This window comes from Nycticebus coucang, chromosome X, assembly GCF_027406575.1.
Source record: "Nycticebus coucang isolate mNycCou1 chromosome X, mNycCou1.pri, whole genome shotgun sequence".
Taxonomy (NCBI): Eukaryota; Metazoa; Chordata; class Mammalia; order Primates; family Lorisidae; genus Nycticebus; species Nycticebus coucang.
The window spans coordinates 158,956,217-158,972,599 of NC_069804.1; the positions used below are offsets into that span (position 1 = coordinate 158,956,217).

The 16,383-nt window shown below is 37.4% G+C and overlaps 1 protein-coding gene across 1 annotated transcript; it reads left to right on the top strand.

The window, feature by feature from the left end:
- The first annotated feature begins 11,701 nt into the window (after positions 1-11,701).
- Positions 11,702-12,640, top strand: LOC128577056 (olfactory receptor 13H1-like). The gene has a single exon (XM_053579097.1). The coding sequence runs from the start codon at positions 11,702-11,704 to the stop codon at positions 12,638-12,640; it is 939 nt and encodes a 312-aa protein (XP_053435072.1).
- Positions 12,641-16,383: the final 3,743 nt, after the last annotated feature.

Here is a 16,383-nt window from a genome sequence, read left to right on the forward strand (position 1 = left end):
ACCGTGGAGGGGAGGAGACAAGATGGCTGACTGAAGCCAGCTTTCCACAGAGGCTCCCATCAGGAAGGAGAGTTAAAGGACAAAAATTCAGCAAGTAACCTGGTGGATTTGAACTGCACTAAGAGAGAAGGTTGTAGAACGCACGTCAACCCCGCTGTGGCGACCTGCGACCACAAGGATACAAACAAAAGGTACAAAATCCATCACCAAGCAGACGGGAGTCCCCTCCCCCATGAGAATGGCACAGAGTGCCCCACAAACAACCGGGCAGAGTTCAAGGTCCTCCCACTCCACTCCACAGGAGAGACCCTCTGAAAACTGGACCTACCTCCCCTACTAGGGTGCCACGGCGTCCTCCTGCCAGGCATAAAACTGTATAAACTGTATATAGTCTCTACCTGGAATTCTGAGCTCCCAGCGCTCCCCTTCGCTCACACTGGGGTCTGGAGTCCAGTCCCCGTCGGTTGGCGGAGAGGGGACTGCACCAGGGTGCCAGTTCCCTGAGGCACAGTGCGACAGCCGTCTTTTGGTGACAATACGGCCAGGCATAAAACTGTGTAAAGCTGTGTGTGTTCTTGCAGGTTATATCTCTGACAAAGGTTTAATAACCAGAATCCACAGAGAACTCAAACGCATCAGCAAGAAAAAAAACAAGGGATCCCATCACAGGCTGGGCAAGGGATTTGAAGAGAAATTTCTCTGAAGAAGACAGGTGCACGGCCTTCAGATATATGAAAAAATGCTCATCATCTTTAATCATCAGAGAAATGCAAATCAAAACTACTTTGAGATATCATCTAACTCAAGTGAGACTAGCCTACATCACAAAATCTCAAGATCAGAGATGTTGGTGTGGATGTGGAGAAAAGGGAACACTTCTGCACTGCAGGTGGGAATGCAAATTAATACATTCCTTTTGGAAGGATATATGGAGAACACTCAGAGATCTAAAAATAGATCTGCCATTCAATCCTGTAATTCTTCTGCTGGGCATATACCCAGAATACCAAAAATCACAACATAACAAAGATATATGTACCAGAATGTTTATTGCAGCTCAATTCATAATTGCTAAGTCATGGAAAAAGCCCAAGTGCCCATCGATCAACGAATGGATTAATAAATTGTGGTATATGTACACCATGGAATATTATGCAGCCTTAAAGAAAGATGGAGACTTTACCTCTTTCATGTTTACATGGATGGAGCTGGAACATATTCTTCTTAGTAAAGTATCTCAAGAATGGAAGAAAAAGTATCCAATGTACTCAGCCCTACTATGAAACTAATTTGGTGCTCTCACATGAAAGCTATAACCCAGTTACAATCTAACAATAGGGAAAAGTGGGAAAGGGAGGGGAGGGAGGAGGGTGGTGGGTAGAGGGATGGGGATTGGTGGGATTATACCTGTGGTGCATCTTACAGGGGTATTTGCAAAACTTGGCAAATGTAGAATGCAAATGTTTTGGCACAGTAACTGAGATAATGCCAGAAAGGCTATGTTAACCATTGTGATGAAAATGTGTCAAATGGTCTACGAAGCGAGTGTATGATGCCCCATGATCATATCAATGTATACAGTTATGATTTAATAAAAAAATAAAATAAACTTCATTTCTTATATATAAAATAATAAAAAAAACAACAATGAAGACACGTACTATCAAAACCTATGGGACGCTGCAAAGGCAGTTCTAAGAGGGAAATTTATAGAACTGCAAGCCTTCCTCAAGAGAACGGAAAGAGAGGAAGTTAACAACTTAATGGGACATCTCAAGCAATTGGAAAAGGAAGAACATTCCAACCCCAAACCCAGTAGAAGAAAAGAAATAACCAAAATTAGAGCAGAATTAAATGAAATAGAAAACAAAAGAATAATACAACAGATCAATAAATCAAAAAGCTGGTTTTTCGAAAAGGTCAATAAAATAGGTAAACCTTTGGCCAACCTAATCAGGACAAAAAGAGTAAAATCTCTAATCTCATCAATCAGAAACATCAAAGACAAAATAACAACAGACTCCTCAGAAATCAAAAAATCCTTAATGAATGTTACAAGAAACTTTATTCTCAGAAATATGAAAATCTGAAGGAAATTGACCAATACTTGGAAGCACGTCACCTTCCAAGACTTAACCGGAATCAAGTGGAAATGTTGAACAGGCCCATATCAAGTTCGGAAATAGCATCAACCATACAAAACCTCCCTAAAAAGAAAAGCCCGGGATCAGATGGTTTCACGTCTGAATTCTACCAAACCTTTAAGGAGGAATTAGTACCTATATTACTCAACCTGTTCCAAAAGGTAGAAAAAGAAGGAAGACTACCCAACACGTTCTATGAAGCAAACATCACCCTGATCCCCAAACCAGGAAAAGACCCAACAAGAAAAGAAAACTATAGACCAATATCACTAATGAATATAGATGCAAAAATATTCAACAAGATCCTAACAAACAGAATCCATTAACATATCAAACAAATTATACATCATGACCAAGTCGGTTTTATACTAGGATCTCAATGCTGTTTCAACATACGTAAATCTATAAATGTAATCCAGCACATAAACAAATTAAAAAACAAAGACCATATGATTCTCTCAATCGATGCAGAGAAAGCTTTTGATAATATCCAGCATCCCTTCATGATCAGAACACTTAAGAAAATCGGTATAGAAGGGAAATTTCTTAAACTGATAGCGACCATCTACAGCAAATCCACAGCCAATATCATATTGAATGGAGTTAAATTGGAATCATTTCCACTCAGATCAGGAACCAGACAGGGCTGCCCATTGTCTCCATTGCTTTTTGACATTGTAATGGAAGTTTTAGCCACCGCAATTAGGGAAGAAAAGGCGATCAAGGGTATCCATATAGGGTCAGAAGAGATCAAACTTTCGCTCTTCGCAGATGACATGATAGTATATCTGGAAAACACTAGGGACTCTACTACAAAACTCTTAGAAGTGATCAAGGAATACAGCAGCGTCTCAGGTTACAAAATCAACATTCATAAATCGGTAGCCTTTATATATACCAAGAACAGTCAAGTTGAAAAAACAGTTAAGGACTCTATCCCATTCACAGTAGTGCCAAAGAACATGAAATATTTGGGAATTTATCTAACAAAGGACGTGAAAGATCTCTATAAAGAGAACTATGAAACTCTAAGAAAAGAAATAGCTGAAAATATTAACAAATGGAAAAACATACCATGCTCATGGCTGGGAAGAATCAACATTGTTAAAATGTCTATACTACCCAAAGAAATATATAATTTCAATGCAATCCCTATTAAAGCTCCACTGTCATACTTTAAAGATCTTGAAAAAAAAATACTTCATTTTATATGGAATCAGAAAAAACCTCGAATAGCCAAGACATTACTCAGAAATGAAAACAAAGCAGGAGGAATTACGATACCAGACCTCAGACTATACTACAAATCAATAGTGATCAAAACAGCATGGTATTGGCACAAAAACAGAGAAGTAGATATCTGGAACAGAATAGAGAACCAAGAGATGAATCCAGCTACTTACCGTTTTTTAATCTTTGACAAGGCAATTAAAAACATTCAGTGGGGAAAAGATTCCCTATTTAACAAATTGTGCTGGGTGAACTGGCTGACAATGTGTAGAAGACTGAAAGAAGACCCACACCTTTCACCATTAACTAAGATAGACTCTCACTGGATCAAAGATTTAAACTTAACATATGAAACTATAAAAATACTAGAGGAGAGTACAGGGAAAACCCTTGAAGAAATCGGGCTGGGCGAGTATTTTATGAGGTGGACCCCCCAGGCAATTGAAGCAGCTTCAAAAATACACTACTGGGACTAATCAAACTAAAAAGCTTCTGCACAGCCAAGAACACAGTAAGTAAAGCAAGCAAACAGCCCTCAGAATGGGAGAAGATATTTGCAGGTTATATCTCCGACAAAGGTTTAATAACCAGAATCCACAGAGAACTCAAATGTATAAGCAAGAAAAGAGCAAGTGATCCCATCGCAGGCTGGGCAAGGGACTTGAAGAGAAACTTCTCTGAAGAAGACAGGCACGTGGCCTTCAGACATATGAAAAAATGCTCATCGTCTTTAATCATCAGAGAAATGCAAATCAAAACTATTTTGAGACACCATCTAACTCCAGTGAGACTAGCCTATATCACAAAATCCCAAGACCAGAGATGTTGGCGCAGATGTGGAGAAAAGGGAACACTTTTGCATTGCTGGTGGGAATGCAAATTAATACATTCCTGTTGGAAAGAGATATGAAGAACACTTAGAGATCTAAAAATAGATCAGCCATTTAATCCTGTAATCCCTCTACTGGGCATATACCCAGAAGACCAAAAAGCACATCATAACAAAGATATTTGTACCAGAATGTTTATTGCAGCTCAATTCATAATTGCTAAGTCCTGGAAGAAGCCCAAGTGCCCATCGATCCACGAATGGATTAATAAATTGTGGTATATGTACACCATGGAATATTATGCAGCCTTAAAGAAAGTTGGAGACTTTACCTCTTTCATGTTTACATGGATGGAGCTCGAACATATTATTCTTAGTAAAGTATCTCAAGAATGGAAGAAAAAGTACCCAATGTACTCAGCCCTACTATGAAACTAATTTAGGGTTTTCACATGAAAGCTATAACCCAGTTACAACCTAAGAATAGTTGGAAGGGGGATAGGGAGGGGAGGGAGGGGGGAGAGGGGGAGAGGGAAGGGGATTGGTGGGATTACACCAGCGGTGCATCTTAAAAGGGTATATGTGAAAGTTGGTAAGCGGTCTGTGAAGCTAGTGAATGATGCCCCATGATCATATCAATGTACACAGCTATGATTTAATAAAAAAAAGAAAAAAAAATATGACCGTGACCCTTACTTGCTATATGACCTGTAGCAACTTTCTGCCTCAGTTTTCTCATTTATAACAGAAGGGCAATTATAGAATTGACTCATTTAATGTTATTAAAAAGATTTAAATCAGGACAGCACCCATAGCTCATTGGGTAGGGTGCCGGCCACATACACGGAAGATGGCGGGTTCGAACCCAGCCCAGGCTAGCTGAAACAACAATGGCAACTACAACCAAAAACTAGCTGGGTGTTGTGGCAGGCACCTGTAGTCCCAGCTACTTGGGAGGCTGAGGTAGGAGAATTGTTTAAGTTGCTGTGAGCTGTGATGCCACAGCACTCTACCCAGGGTGACAGCTTGAAACTCTTTCTCAAAAAAGAAAACAAAGAAGATTTAAATCAGTAAATTTATCTAAAATGCTTAGAGCTATGGCTGGGGCATAGTAAGTCCTTAATAAAAGTTATCCATTTTTATAAATCATAGTTATTATACTTAAAGTTAATATTATTGCTGAATGCTGAATTTTCTTTTTCTTTTATTTTCTTTTTTTTTGAGACAGAGTCTCACTTTGTTGTCCTTGGTGGAGTGCTGTGCTATCATAGCTCACAGCAACCTCAAAATCTTGGGCTCGAGCGATTCTCTTGCCTCAGCCTCCCAAGTAGCTGGGACTACAGGACCCCATCACAACTCCTGGCTATTTTTAGAGACAAGGTCTCACTCTGGCTCAGGCTTGTCTTGAGCTTGTGAGCTCAGGCAATCCACCTGTGTGGACCTCCCAGAATGCTGGGATTACAGGCGCGAGCCACCGCACCTGGTCTTATTGTTGTGTTTTCAATTGACTCAACAGTAATTGGCGCTCATTCCACTGGGTGCCTTCTCCCACTCCTCCTCAAAATATGTGCATAGTAACTATTTCTGGTTAGATACGAGACATAGGTCAAGCACTTTTAGGGTGCAACTTCATGATGGAGTGGAAAAAACATATGCTCAGGCATCAGGAAGTCTGGATTCTAGTCTGGATTCTGCCATTCATAAGCTGTGAAAATCTGAGCAAATCTCTTAACCTCTCTGGACTGCATCTGTCATACAGGGGTAAATATATTCCTTAACCTACCTCACAGAATGGTTGAAAGATCAAATGAGATCATGGATGTTAGATGTTAAAAAATTAAAAGCATATTACAAATGCCACATGATAATATTACCATCATTCTCAGAGTTAACCTCTATATCTCTGTCTCACTTACCCCTTAACAACCACTCACTCAGTGAATTTTATGGAATCTTGCTCTGCAATGTCTCCCAAATCCATCACCTCTTCTCTGTCCTCAGTTTATTTGTCCTAGTTCATGACTACATCAATGCTTACCAGGCTTAAAGCTCTTAACTATATTTCTGTAGTCCAGTCCTATCTCCCTCTAAACTAGCCATCCAATCAACATCTCCAGAGTGACTTTTCTAAAGGGAAAATATCGTCATCTTACTTCCTCTCTCTTTAATTCCACCACTAGATTTGAAACTTTGAGTGGCTTTGTATTGCCTATAGGATATACAACATTAATTGAGGCCCCTCCTAACCTCTTCATCTTCATAAACAACTTCATCTCCATGCATGCCATGCTCCAGGGAAACAATACTTTCTCTCTATGAATCTTTTATGTAACTGTGCTACAATATAAACTGTTCTCTCTGCCTGAAGTGCCCTTTGCACCTTCTATGTCTGGCAAAATCTCAAGCATTCTTCAAGGACTAAATCAAATGTCATTTTCTCAGTGAAGCCTTCCTCAAAGCTCATTCCACCCTGTTTAATCCTGGATGATTGATTTAATTCTGTTTCTTTTGCTAAACATCATTTTGTTTGACCCTCAATTTAATGTCTTTTGTGCTATTTTATAATTAGTTGTTTTGGAGTGTTTATCCTCAATTAAATCATAAGCTCACTGAGAGCAGGAACTTTGCTTTATTCATCTCTGTCTCCCTAGTTTCTGGCACAGAGTGCACACACAACCAGAATTAATTAAATATAAGTACTAAACCAATGCTTCTCAGACTATTTTTGGTAAAGGACAGTTTTTTTTTTATTATTTCCAAGCTGTTGAAAACTGATATTTGATAAAATATAATAAAAATGTCATGGCAATATCAAATCACTTTAATAGTTAGTAAAATGTTTACTTTCAGTTCTGTCCTTCTCTCATTGCAAACATTTTGAGTAGCACTCAGCCAGACTATTTGCAAAGATGCCTTATTCCTGCTCCTTGAAATCTTGTTGTCTAAGTTGGAAAGATTAACAAGGACATACATAAAAACAATAAACAAGTGCATTATATATTCAAAGCACAACTGGAGGAATCACTAAAATAAAACTATTGTAATTAGGTGTGTGCCCAGATGAAATAAATGAATGGGCAGTGAGTGAAAAGCTGCAGTATTATATGGAAACAGATATGGCTTGTAAAGCACCTAAAAACTAATACATTAGAAAAGCTTTAGGGGCAAATGGAATTTCCAGAACCTATTCAAATCAAGGATAGCTAGGATTGAGTGGAGAAATCATGGAAAATTGAAGAGGAAAAGGAGACATCCAGTACACCGTTTACAGAATTTCCTTTTTCTGAGTGATTAATTGGAAGCTTTCATAGCGTCCCAATATACAGTGGCCATTCCTCTTGCCCCATTCATTCATTATCTCCTTGAGTCACTCTGTTGAGAACCTTCCACCAAAATTGGAAACTCATTATCCTAGGAATGGATCTGCTTCTTGGTAACTTAAGAACAGAAATGGAATTGACAGTGTTAGTCAAAAGTTTTATAATAGTGTGACTAGTGAAGTCTTAGAATTAGTAGGCAAAAGCTATGTGTATTTTAATGACTTAGAGATAACACTCCCAAATGAGTATACACCTTCAACTTGGTATTGGGATTTAATTGCCTTTTAGGGACTTGGTCCCTAAAGTCTTTTCGATGAAATCACTTCTTTGGAACCACAACGAATAAACTCAGAATGCAGCAGGAGAGAATGTTTAAGATTTTCCTCTCTTTCTTCTATTGTTCATATTTTGGACCCATTAGTTTTTAAAATGCTCAGTAAAATCAAGACACAACCTATTGTAAGAGCATGTGAAGTACCATATACCCCAGGAAGAGGGAAAGAAGCCATATTCATCTCTTGGAATGAATCAGCATGTATATGTGGATGGGTCAACCTTGACATGGATCTCCCAGTTTGCACCGGCAAGTCACTCCTCTTGAAAGTCTCCAACACCTCAGTGAGCTGATGACACTGCAATAAACAAAGGGCTATATCAAAGCAACTTTTAGAGACTTTAGTCGGTTTTTGTCTATCATATTTTGTTTTTTGCTGTTCAGGTGAGTAAAATCAATTCAATTCCAAGAATAATAAGTGAATGCCTTCCATGTGTCATGAGCCACTACTACAGTTATAGAAATAAATAAAATGTAAGTTCTGACTTCAGAGGGCTTACAGAATCATCTGACCATAGTGACTTATTTCTGTCCTCATTATTTTAAATTCTTCTTTCTGCTGTCCAGAAAAGAAAGACAATCAATGTGCTCACTTTGTCATGGGTGCTACTTCCTGATTGAGGCTTCAATTTAAAATAATAGTAGCTAATATCTATAGACAACTAAAACTCTACATATATTTTAGTTCTCCCAGTTTTACAACTGAGGAAACTGAGGTATAAACAAGTTAAGCAAACTACCGATGTCACACAGTGGTTCAGTGATGGATCCAGAATTCAAACTTGGCTCCAAAGTACATGCTCTTAACCACCTTTCTATACTGCCTGATAAGAATAATAGAAATTTCTGTCTGTAAGCACTATCCATTTCTCAAAGTATATTTTAAGCCCATTGGAGCTTTCTGAAGAGCTTAGGCAAAAGGGACATGTGACAGTGTGCTTTAATTTTAGTATTGAAAATGAAATGGATTCTCCCAGAAAGCAGACTCTTTCATGGTAGCTGGGACCAGGAAAGCCCTCTCTGGGAAACCTGTGTGAAGAAAAGCCATGAAGTGTGCCCAAAATATTTCTAAAAGTATCAAAAAGCTGTGAATATATGTGTGGGAATCTCCACATATGTCTAGTTAGTTTAGGAAAATTCTGGCCTGCACAGTGCTAAAACACTGAATTATTCAATAAAAAATATGGTTAGTCTGGTGAGACTCATTTAAATCACATAAACACAAAAATTTGTTGTTTTCCAGATATTTATACTGGTGTTTGTTTTGAGAACTTTCGGGCTATAAGACAGTGAGGTCTACAAGCCAAACTAAGACTTCATGATGAAACATGTTGTCATTCTAGTATGAAACTTTTGTAACCCTTCAAAAAGTATATGCCCTGAAAATCTCATTCTTGTAATACTATTTAGAAAGTAAATGTGGTGTCACCAATGTATAAAAGACAGATCAGCTGGTTCAGTCTCAGTGTAATTACTCCAAGGATCCTTTCTCTTTGGATTAATTCTGTTTTCTGTCCAAATCAGGGACAGAATTATTTTATTTTATCTATAAAATAAAAAAGAGTCTTCTCACTCTCATGAAAGACACCCAAGGATCTCCTTGTAGGGTGATTCTCAGTAACAAGTTGAAACACCCTTACTTTGAAGTTGCATGGCAGCTGAAATGTTTTTCAGTTTGTCTACCCTTGGTTATGATTCTTATTCAGCCCCCTTATTCTCCATGAGATTTTATTGAGGATCATGTTACAACCCATACTTTATTTCCTGAGTTACTTGTCCAAAAGAGTTTCTGCCTTCTGAGATTTATATGTCTTGGGTAGAGAATCCAGAGAGAGTATCCACACCATTATCCTACATGATCCTTCATGCTGCCCAGTCCCTTAGACACATCTTTTCATCCATAGGCTGCTATCACCAAGGCCTGATACCTGCTTTTTGAGTCTGTAAGTCTATACTACAAATATCCAAGATCCTTATTTATGACTAGACCTTGATAAAGCTATTACAGAATATCCAAGAAAAAAAGACCTTGCTGTTAATACTGAGTGAGCTTGTCTGTGATAGCATTCGTACTTCATAGAGCTAAATCAAACAAAGTAAACCAAAATTTGGGTGGACAAAAGAGGTTTAAAAGACTTTTTTTTCCAATTCTAAAATAATCCCCATTTCCTCACTTTGATATACTACCTTCTTTCCATGTGAACGGCTGATTGTAGGACTACAAAAATGCAAGGCTTCAAAGTTTATTCCTGAGCTACAGGGCATTGTAAGACTGAATACCATGAGACACTGAGTGTTTCTCATAACAGGATTTTTATCTTCAAGAGTTTATTTCCTTCATCCAATTCAATGCAGTTCAATCAGATCAATTTCTTGATAGTGAGTAAGAAAGAAGAGCCAAATAACTGGCATTGATTCATTCAACAAACATGTATTGAAGCCTTTATGTTGTGCTAGGCACTTTGTGAGGTGGTGAAAATAAGCCAGTTCACAGACAGTCAGGGCCTCTTCTTCCAGAGCTTACAGGAGTGTTTTCCAACCATTTTTAATCTCACGGCACACTTGAACCTATAGATAAAGTTCCATAGCACACTTAAATTATGTTGATCAAAAAAAAAAAAAAGAGAGAGAGAGAAAGACAAAGAATAGACTTCCTGCTCTTTGAACTTTTTTCAAATGTAACTTAATAATATTTAAACATTTCCTGGCACACCTAAGATCCTCTCACAGCACACCAGGGTGCCCCAGCATACTAGTTTGAAATCACTAGCTTACAGTTTGGGAAGGATACAGATATTAAATAGTCACACAAATATATAGACACAAATAGTAATAAGGGCCATGTAGGAAATGTTCAGGGTGCTATGAATGATTATAACAAATGATATGATATAGATTTGACGGGGGGTGTTTGGAAAGGCTTTTCTAGAGAAGCTCCTTTTAAGCTGAAATATTAAAGATGATCAGGATTTCACCAAGCAAAGATGAGTAGGAAAAATATTTCCAGCAGAGAGAACACAATGTGCAAAAGTCCTGACATGGGAACAAGCTAGGAGTGCTTCATAAAGACAGTGCGGTTGGAACATGGTGAGCCCAAAAGGAGACAGTGCAACATAATGTTAGGGTCAGATCATTTAGTCTTATGGGTCATGATAAATAGGTTAGATTTCATTCTGAGTGCAGTTGGAAGCCTCAAATGAGTTTTAAGCATAGAAAGGGTATGGTCATAATTATGTATGTTTGTTAAATGTGACTCCAGCTGGTATGTGGAAAACAGACTATAGAGAGGCAAAAAATGGAAGCAGAGAGACCTATGCAGTATTAGGCAGAGACAATAAGATTCATAGGTAGATTTGAAAAATGTGTAAGAGAAAAAGTAAATAGGACTTGGTGATTGGATGTATAAGGAAAGGAAGAAGTCAGAGTGAAATGAGCACATATTTTATGTCACAGATGAGAATTTGCTAAAGGCAAATATCTGTGGCAGGAAAGGAAAATTAGCAATTTCATAATTCAGGGATCTGATTACATTTAGCAACAAAAATAGTACAAAAGGGGAGCATTCAAAGCACATTTCAGGTGAAGTCTAACACCCCTTGTTTTATAGATGAAGGAATTAAGACTCACAATGGATTGTGCTACTTTGAAAATTAACCTTGGACTGTATATGAATGCTTTATTTCCAAAATTAGAACATAAACTTCCAAACAGCATCACTCGTTTTGTAGACATCGCTTCATAATAGCACCTAATATAGGGGCTGACAACATAGCAAGTACTCAATAAGTGCTTCTCAAATTAAAATGAATTCAATTATTTCTTCTTTCTCAACAGATAGAACAAAATGGATATTCTGGTTACTGATAATGGCAGTGAAGTGACAGAGTTCATCCTGGTGGGTTTATCTAATCATCCAAAATACCAGATTGCCTTTTATTGTGCCATGGTAATCGTCTACCTGATCACATTAGTAGGTAACAGTCTCATTATCATTGTGGTTAGACTTGATAGGCGGCTTCACACTCCTATGTATTTTTTCCTAAGCAACCTGTCCATCCTCGATATATGTTACTCCAGCAATTCAGTGCCTTTTCTGTTGTTTAATGGCTTAAGAGACTACCCCACTATTTCCTACAATAGCTGCTATGCCCAGATGACCATCGCTCTTTTTCTGGGGATGACAGAGTGTCTCCTCCTTGCTGTCATGGCTTATGATAGGTTTGTTGCAATCTCAAGTCCCCTGCGTTATACCAGCATTATGAACAACTGGGTCTGCATACAGTTAGCCATAGTGACCTGGGCCAGTGCCATCCTTTTGGCAGTAATACCAATTATTGCAATTCCTGCCCGTTTCTGTGGACATAATATCATCAACCATTTTACCTGTGAGGTGCAGGCCCTGTTGAAGCTCGTCTGCTCAGACACTCCAGGCAGACTTATTCTGGGTTTGGTTATCGGCATAGTCACCCTGCCCCTGCCCTTCACCTTCATCCTCATCTCCTATACTCGAATTGTGGTCGCTGTACTGAGGATCCACTCTGCAGGGGCCAGGCTCAAAGCATTATCCACCTGTGGATCCCATTTGACTGTTGTCACCATATTTTATGGGTCGGCCATCTACATGTACTTGAAACCCCAGTCAAAGGAATCCCAGGACCAGGGGAAAATCATCTCTGCATTTTATGGAGTTATTACTCCTATGTTGAACCCCCTTATTTACACCTTGAGGAACAAGGATGTGAAAAATTCTCTAAGAAAATTAATTAGGAAGAAAGAGTCCTAAAAAAGGATGGATATTCCATGAAGACTCTTCTAACCAATAATCTGATTTGTGAAAATAACAAAGTAGAAATACTAAACAGTGTTTTAGTAATTAGTTTTAAGTTCATTTTTTTTCTATTTCTAATAGGCAGGTAAAATAGAACACTGGAAAATGAGAAAAATATGGTAAACATTTATAATATTGTCCCTTTAAGTAGTAAATTATACATGACAATCTTGAAGGGGAGATTTAAAAGCAAAATAATAATTGTAATAATTATTTTAATCCTGAGTAATTTTATTTTATTTTATTAAATAGGAAATACTCCAATATTCTAAGATTCCATTTTATAGGTGATAAAGAGCAAAGATACAAGTGGACAATTTTTGTACAATATAGGTCATGGCCCAGGCTTTGAAGTGATGGATGTGAGTGGGTAGAGAGAAAAAATCACCCAATTGCTATATAAGATTCTGCATAGAAAAAGTCCTCTGCTCAAGCAAGGAATCTTTCAAAACTGTGCACATACTGAGAGCCAGACTTAATGACTCTATAGAACTTGCAATTACAAGTCTTAATACATGGAGCTACCTTTTCTCTGTCATTATACACCATTCCTTCAACTTCCAAGGTTATCTTCAACAAACATAGAGCAGATTTAACTCAAGTAGAATGTTTTTAAAAAACAGGCAAATACATACCAGATTTTTAAACTATAAAAGTTATAATGCTTATTGTTTAAAAATTGACAGAGGAATAGAGAAGAAATGAAAAATCGCCTAGTTTTGACACTCAATAAGACTTGCCTAGGTTTGAGAATCGGGCAGACATATTTAAATCTGCTACTCACAACTGTGTGAGATGTAGCTATTTTCCATCTTTAAGCTTCAGTTTACTCATTTATAAAATGGGAATTATAAGTGCTTACATCATCAAGTTGTTTTGAAAATTAAATGAGATGATGGAAGTTATGTTTCTATCACAGTGTCCAGCACATGGTGGGTACTGAATGCATGTAAGCCAAAAAAGAAAAAAAAAAATGCCAATTTGCCCTTTAATATCCATTCCCATTGTATGAGTGATCATTTGCCTATGTCTATACCAATATTGACTGCATCATTTAAAAATAAGGTGCAATAATGTGACAAACTAGAAAACTATATTCCCATTTTGATTTGATTTTTTATTTTAGAATATTACAGAGGTACAAATGTTTTGTTTATATGAATTGCTTTTGTACAGTTTGAGTCAAAGTTGTAAGTGTTCCCCTCACCCAAATAGTGTGCATTGTACCTAATAGCTGTGAAATTACCCCCTCCCTTCATGTCCATTCCCACCTGCTTGCTTTCCATTGAGTTTTACTACAAATCTTCACGTGGGTGTTCATTAGTTCCAACTTAAGTCAATATATGTGGTGTTTGTTTTTCCACTCTTGTGATACTTCACTTTGAATGGTATCCAGTTCCATTCACATTATTACAAAAGTATTAGTTCATCATTTTACGGCTGAGTAGTACTCCATGATATACATATACCACTTTTTTTAATCCACTCACTCATGCATTGATAGTCACTTGGGTTGTTTCCACATCTTTGCAACTGTGAAATGTACTGCAATAAACATTATCATGCACATATCTTTTTATAAAATGGCTTTTTTCCTATAGGTAAATAGTAATGACACTGCTGGATCAAATGGTAGGTCTACTTTAGCTTTTTGAGGTATTGCCATTCAACTTTCTACAGAGGTTGTACTAGTTTGACTTGTTACCTGCAGTGTATAAAGAGTTCCTTTCTCTCTGCATCCATACCAGCATCTGTTGTTTTGGGATGTTTTGATACAAAGCAGTCTCATTAGAGTTGGTGGATATCACATTGTGGTTTTAATTTCCATTTTCTGATGACTAGAAACCATTGAGTGTCTTTTCATATGTTTATTGGCTATTAGTCTATCTTATTTTGAAAAACTTCTGTTCATGTCTTTTGCCTACTTTTTTATAGTGTAAATAGACAACCAACAGAATGGGAGAAAATATCTGCATACTGTACATCTGACAAAGGGCTGATAGTGAGAATTTATAAAGAACTCAAGCAAATCAGAGAGAAAAAATCAAACAATTCTATTGTTACCTTAATTTGAAATTATCTTATTAGAAATTAGGTTGAATAGATTTCTTATGTTTATTGATCATTTGTATTTTGAAAATCAGTGTCTTTAAAGTTGTGTCAAAATATCACTTAGCCCAATTTTGGAATAAAAGGAAAATGCTGGACTTAGTGACATATGACTAATAAAAGGCCTCAGTACAGGGGCCTGAACCTGATTAACCCCACCATTACTTCCAGATACATCCTGACAGGCTGACTTCCGGTTCGATCCATTCTGTTTCACTCTGGCAAGCATTCCTGGAATTAATCCTTTTTTGGTCAACAACAGAAGCTGTTTGGACACTATTGCAAATGGAAATGGAAATGAGAAAACCTCAGGAACCCCAATAGAGAACTCTTTAGAAAGGGAATCTATGCTGTTATGAAAATTTCATTGTAACATCATCATTTTAATTTTGAACATGGAACAAATTCTTGTACAAGTTTAATTTCTGGTACTTTCTAATCCTATTCATTTAATCTAAAACTGGAAGGAAAGTACTATTAGCTAACTAATAAGGCATAGTGAGCAGATAAAGTCAAATACTAGAGGGGAGAAGTAAACGTAATTCCACAAATGAAAGGGAAGAAAAAGTGAAACTACAAGCCTGGTACTTATTTGATTTTGATCATTTTCATTAGGGGCTAAGAGGAGATGGAGGAGAACAAACAATGAGATGTGCCTTGTGCTGACAGAGAGAAATTTATTGAGGAGAGGTAGAGACCTTTTTAGCTGAGAGAAAATTAGACAGGTAAACTAATGTTTTTCCTTTTGATTATTTCAGAGAGAAGTTAGATAAGGTTCTCTCTAGAGTATGTTACATCTGGAAGTGGAGAACAAGCCACAGGAAGGTTTCTGACACAAAGTCAAGACTCAGGATGAATAGAAAGTTTCAGAGATTATGAGAACAACTAATCAGAGTTGTTTAGGGTAGGTGTCTTTATGTGAAATGTTTACTTTATGTGAAAGTTGCCTTCTTCAAATCTTCCTTGTATTACTAAATAAACAAGTTGGGTGATAATAAACAGACAATACTTAGGAACAATCCTATGCCTTGGGGAACTTGTTTAAATTTCTTATCGCTGCCAAACAACACTTATGACTTGCAGCTGAAAATGGGCAACTCTGCCTCTCTGCACACCATCTTCTCATGAGGGGTGCCGAAATCACAAGGCAACATCTTAGAAGGTTGAACTGACCCCTTAAAAATCAACATCACTGACAAAAGAGCTTTGTGATGAGTACTGGCAGCAGCAGAGCAAAGAAAATGCACTTGAGAGCCATAACCACAACTTTTCCTGGAAGAGTTTCACAGAAAGGAATTTAAAATTTGAAAAAAAAGTTAAGAGTATATCATTGGAGTTTTATTGAGTATCTCAACAATGCCAGTACTAAATAGTAAGAAGATAAAATTAGTCACCTACAATTTGCTCCTTGAGTTTCAATAAGTCCTGAAAGCAAAACTATTAAAGCTAACATTTTCGTCATATGGAAAGGAGCACGCAGAAAAGTGTTCATTTGTTCCTGCAATTTTGTTGTTGTGAGTCCATTATCCTAAGTGAAGTGACTCAGGAACAGAAAAATAAAGGCTGCATGGTCTCACTTGTAAGTGGGA

What these genes read in the sequence shown, in the direction of transcription:
- LOC128577056 (XM_053579097.1), top strand. Translation starts at nt 11,702, where the DNA reads ATGGATATTCTGGTTACTGATAATGGCAGTGAAGTGACAGAGTTCATC.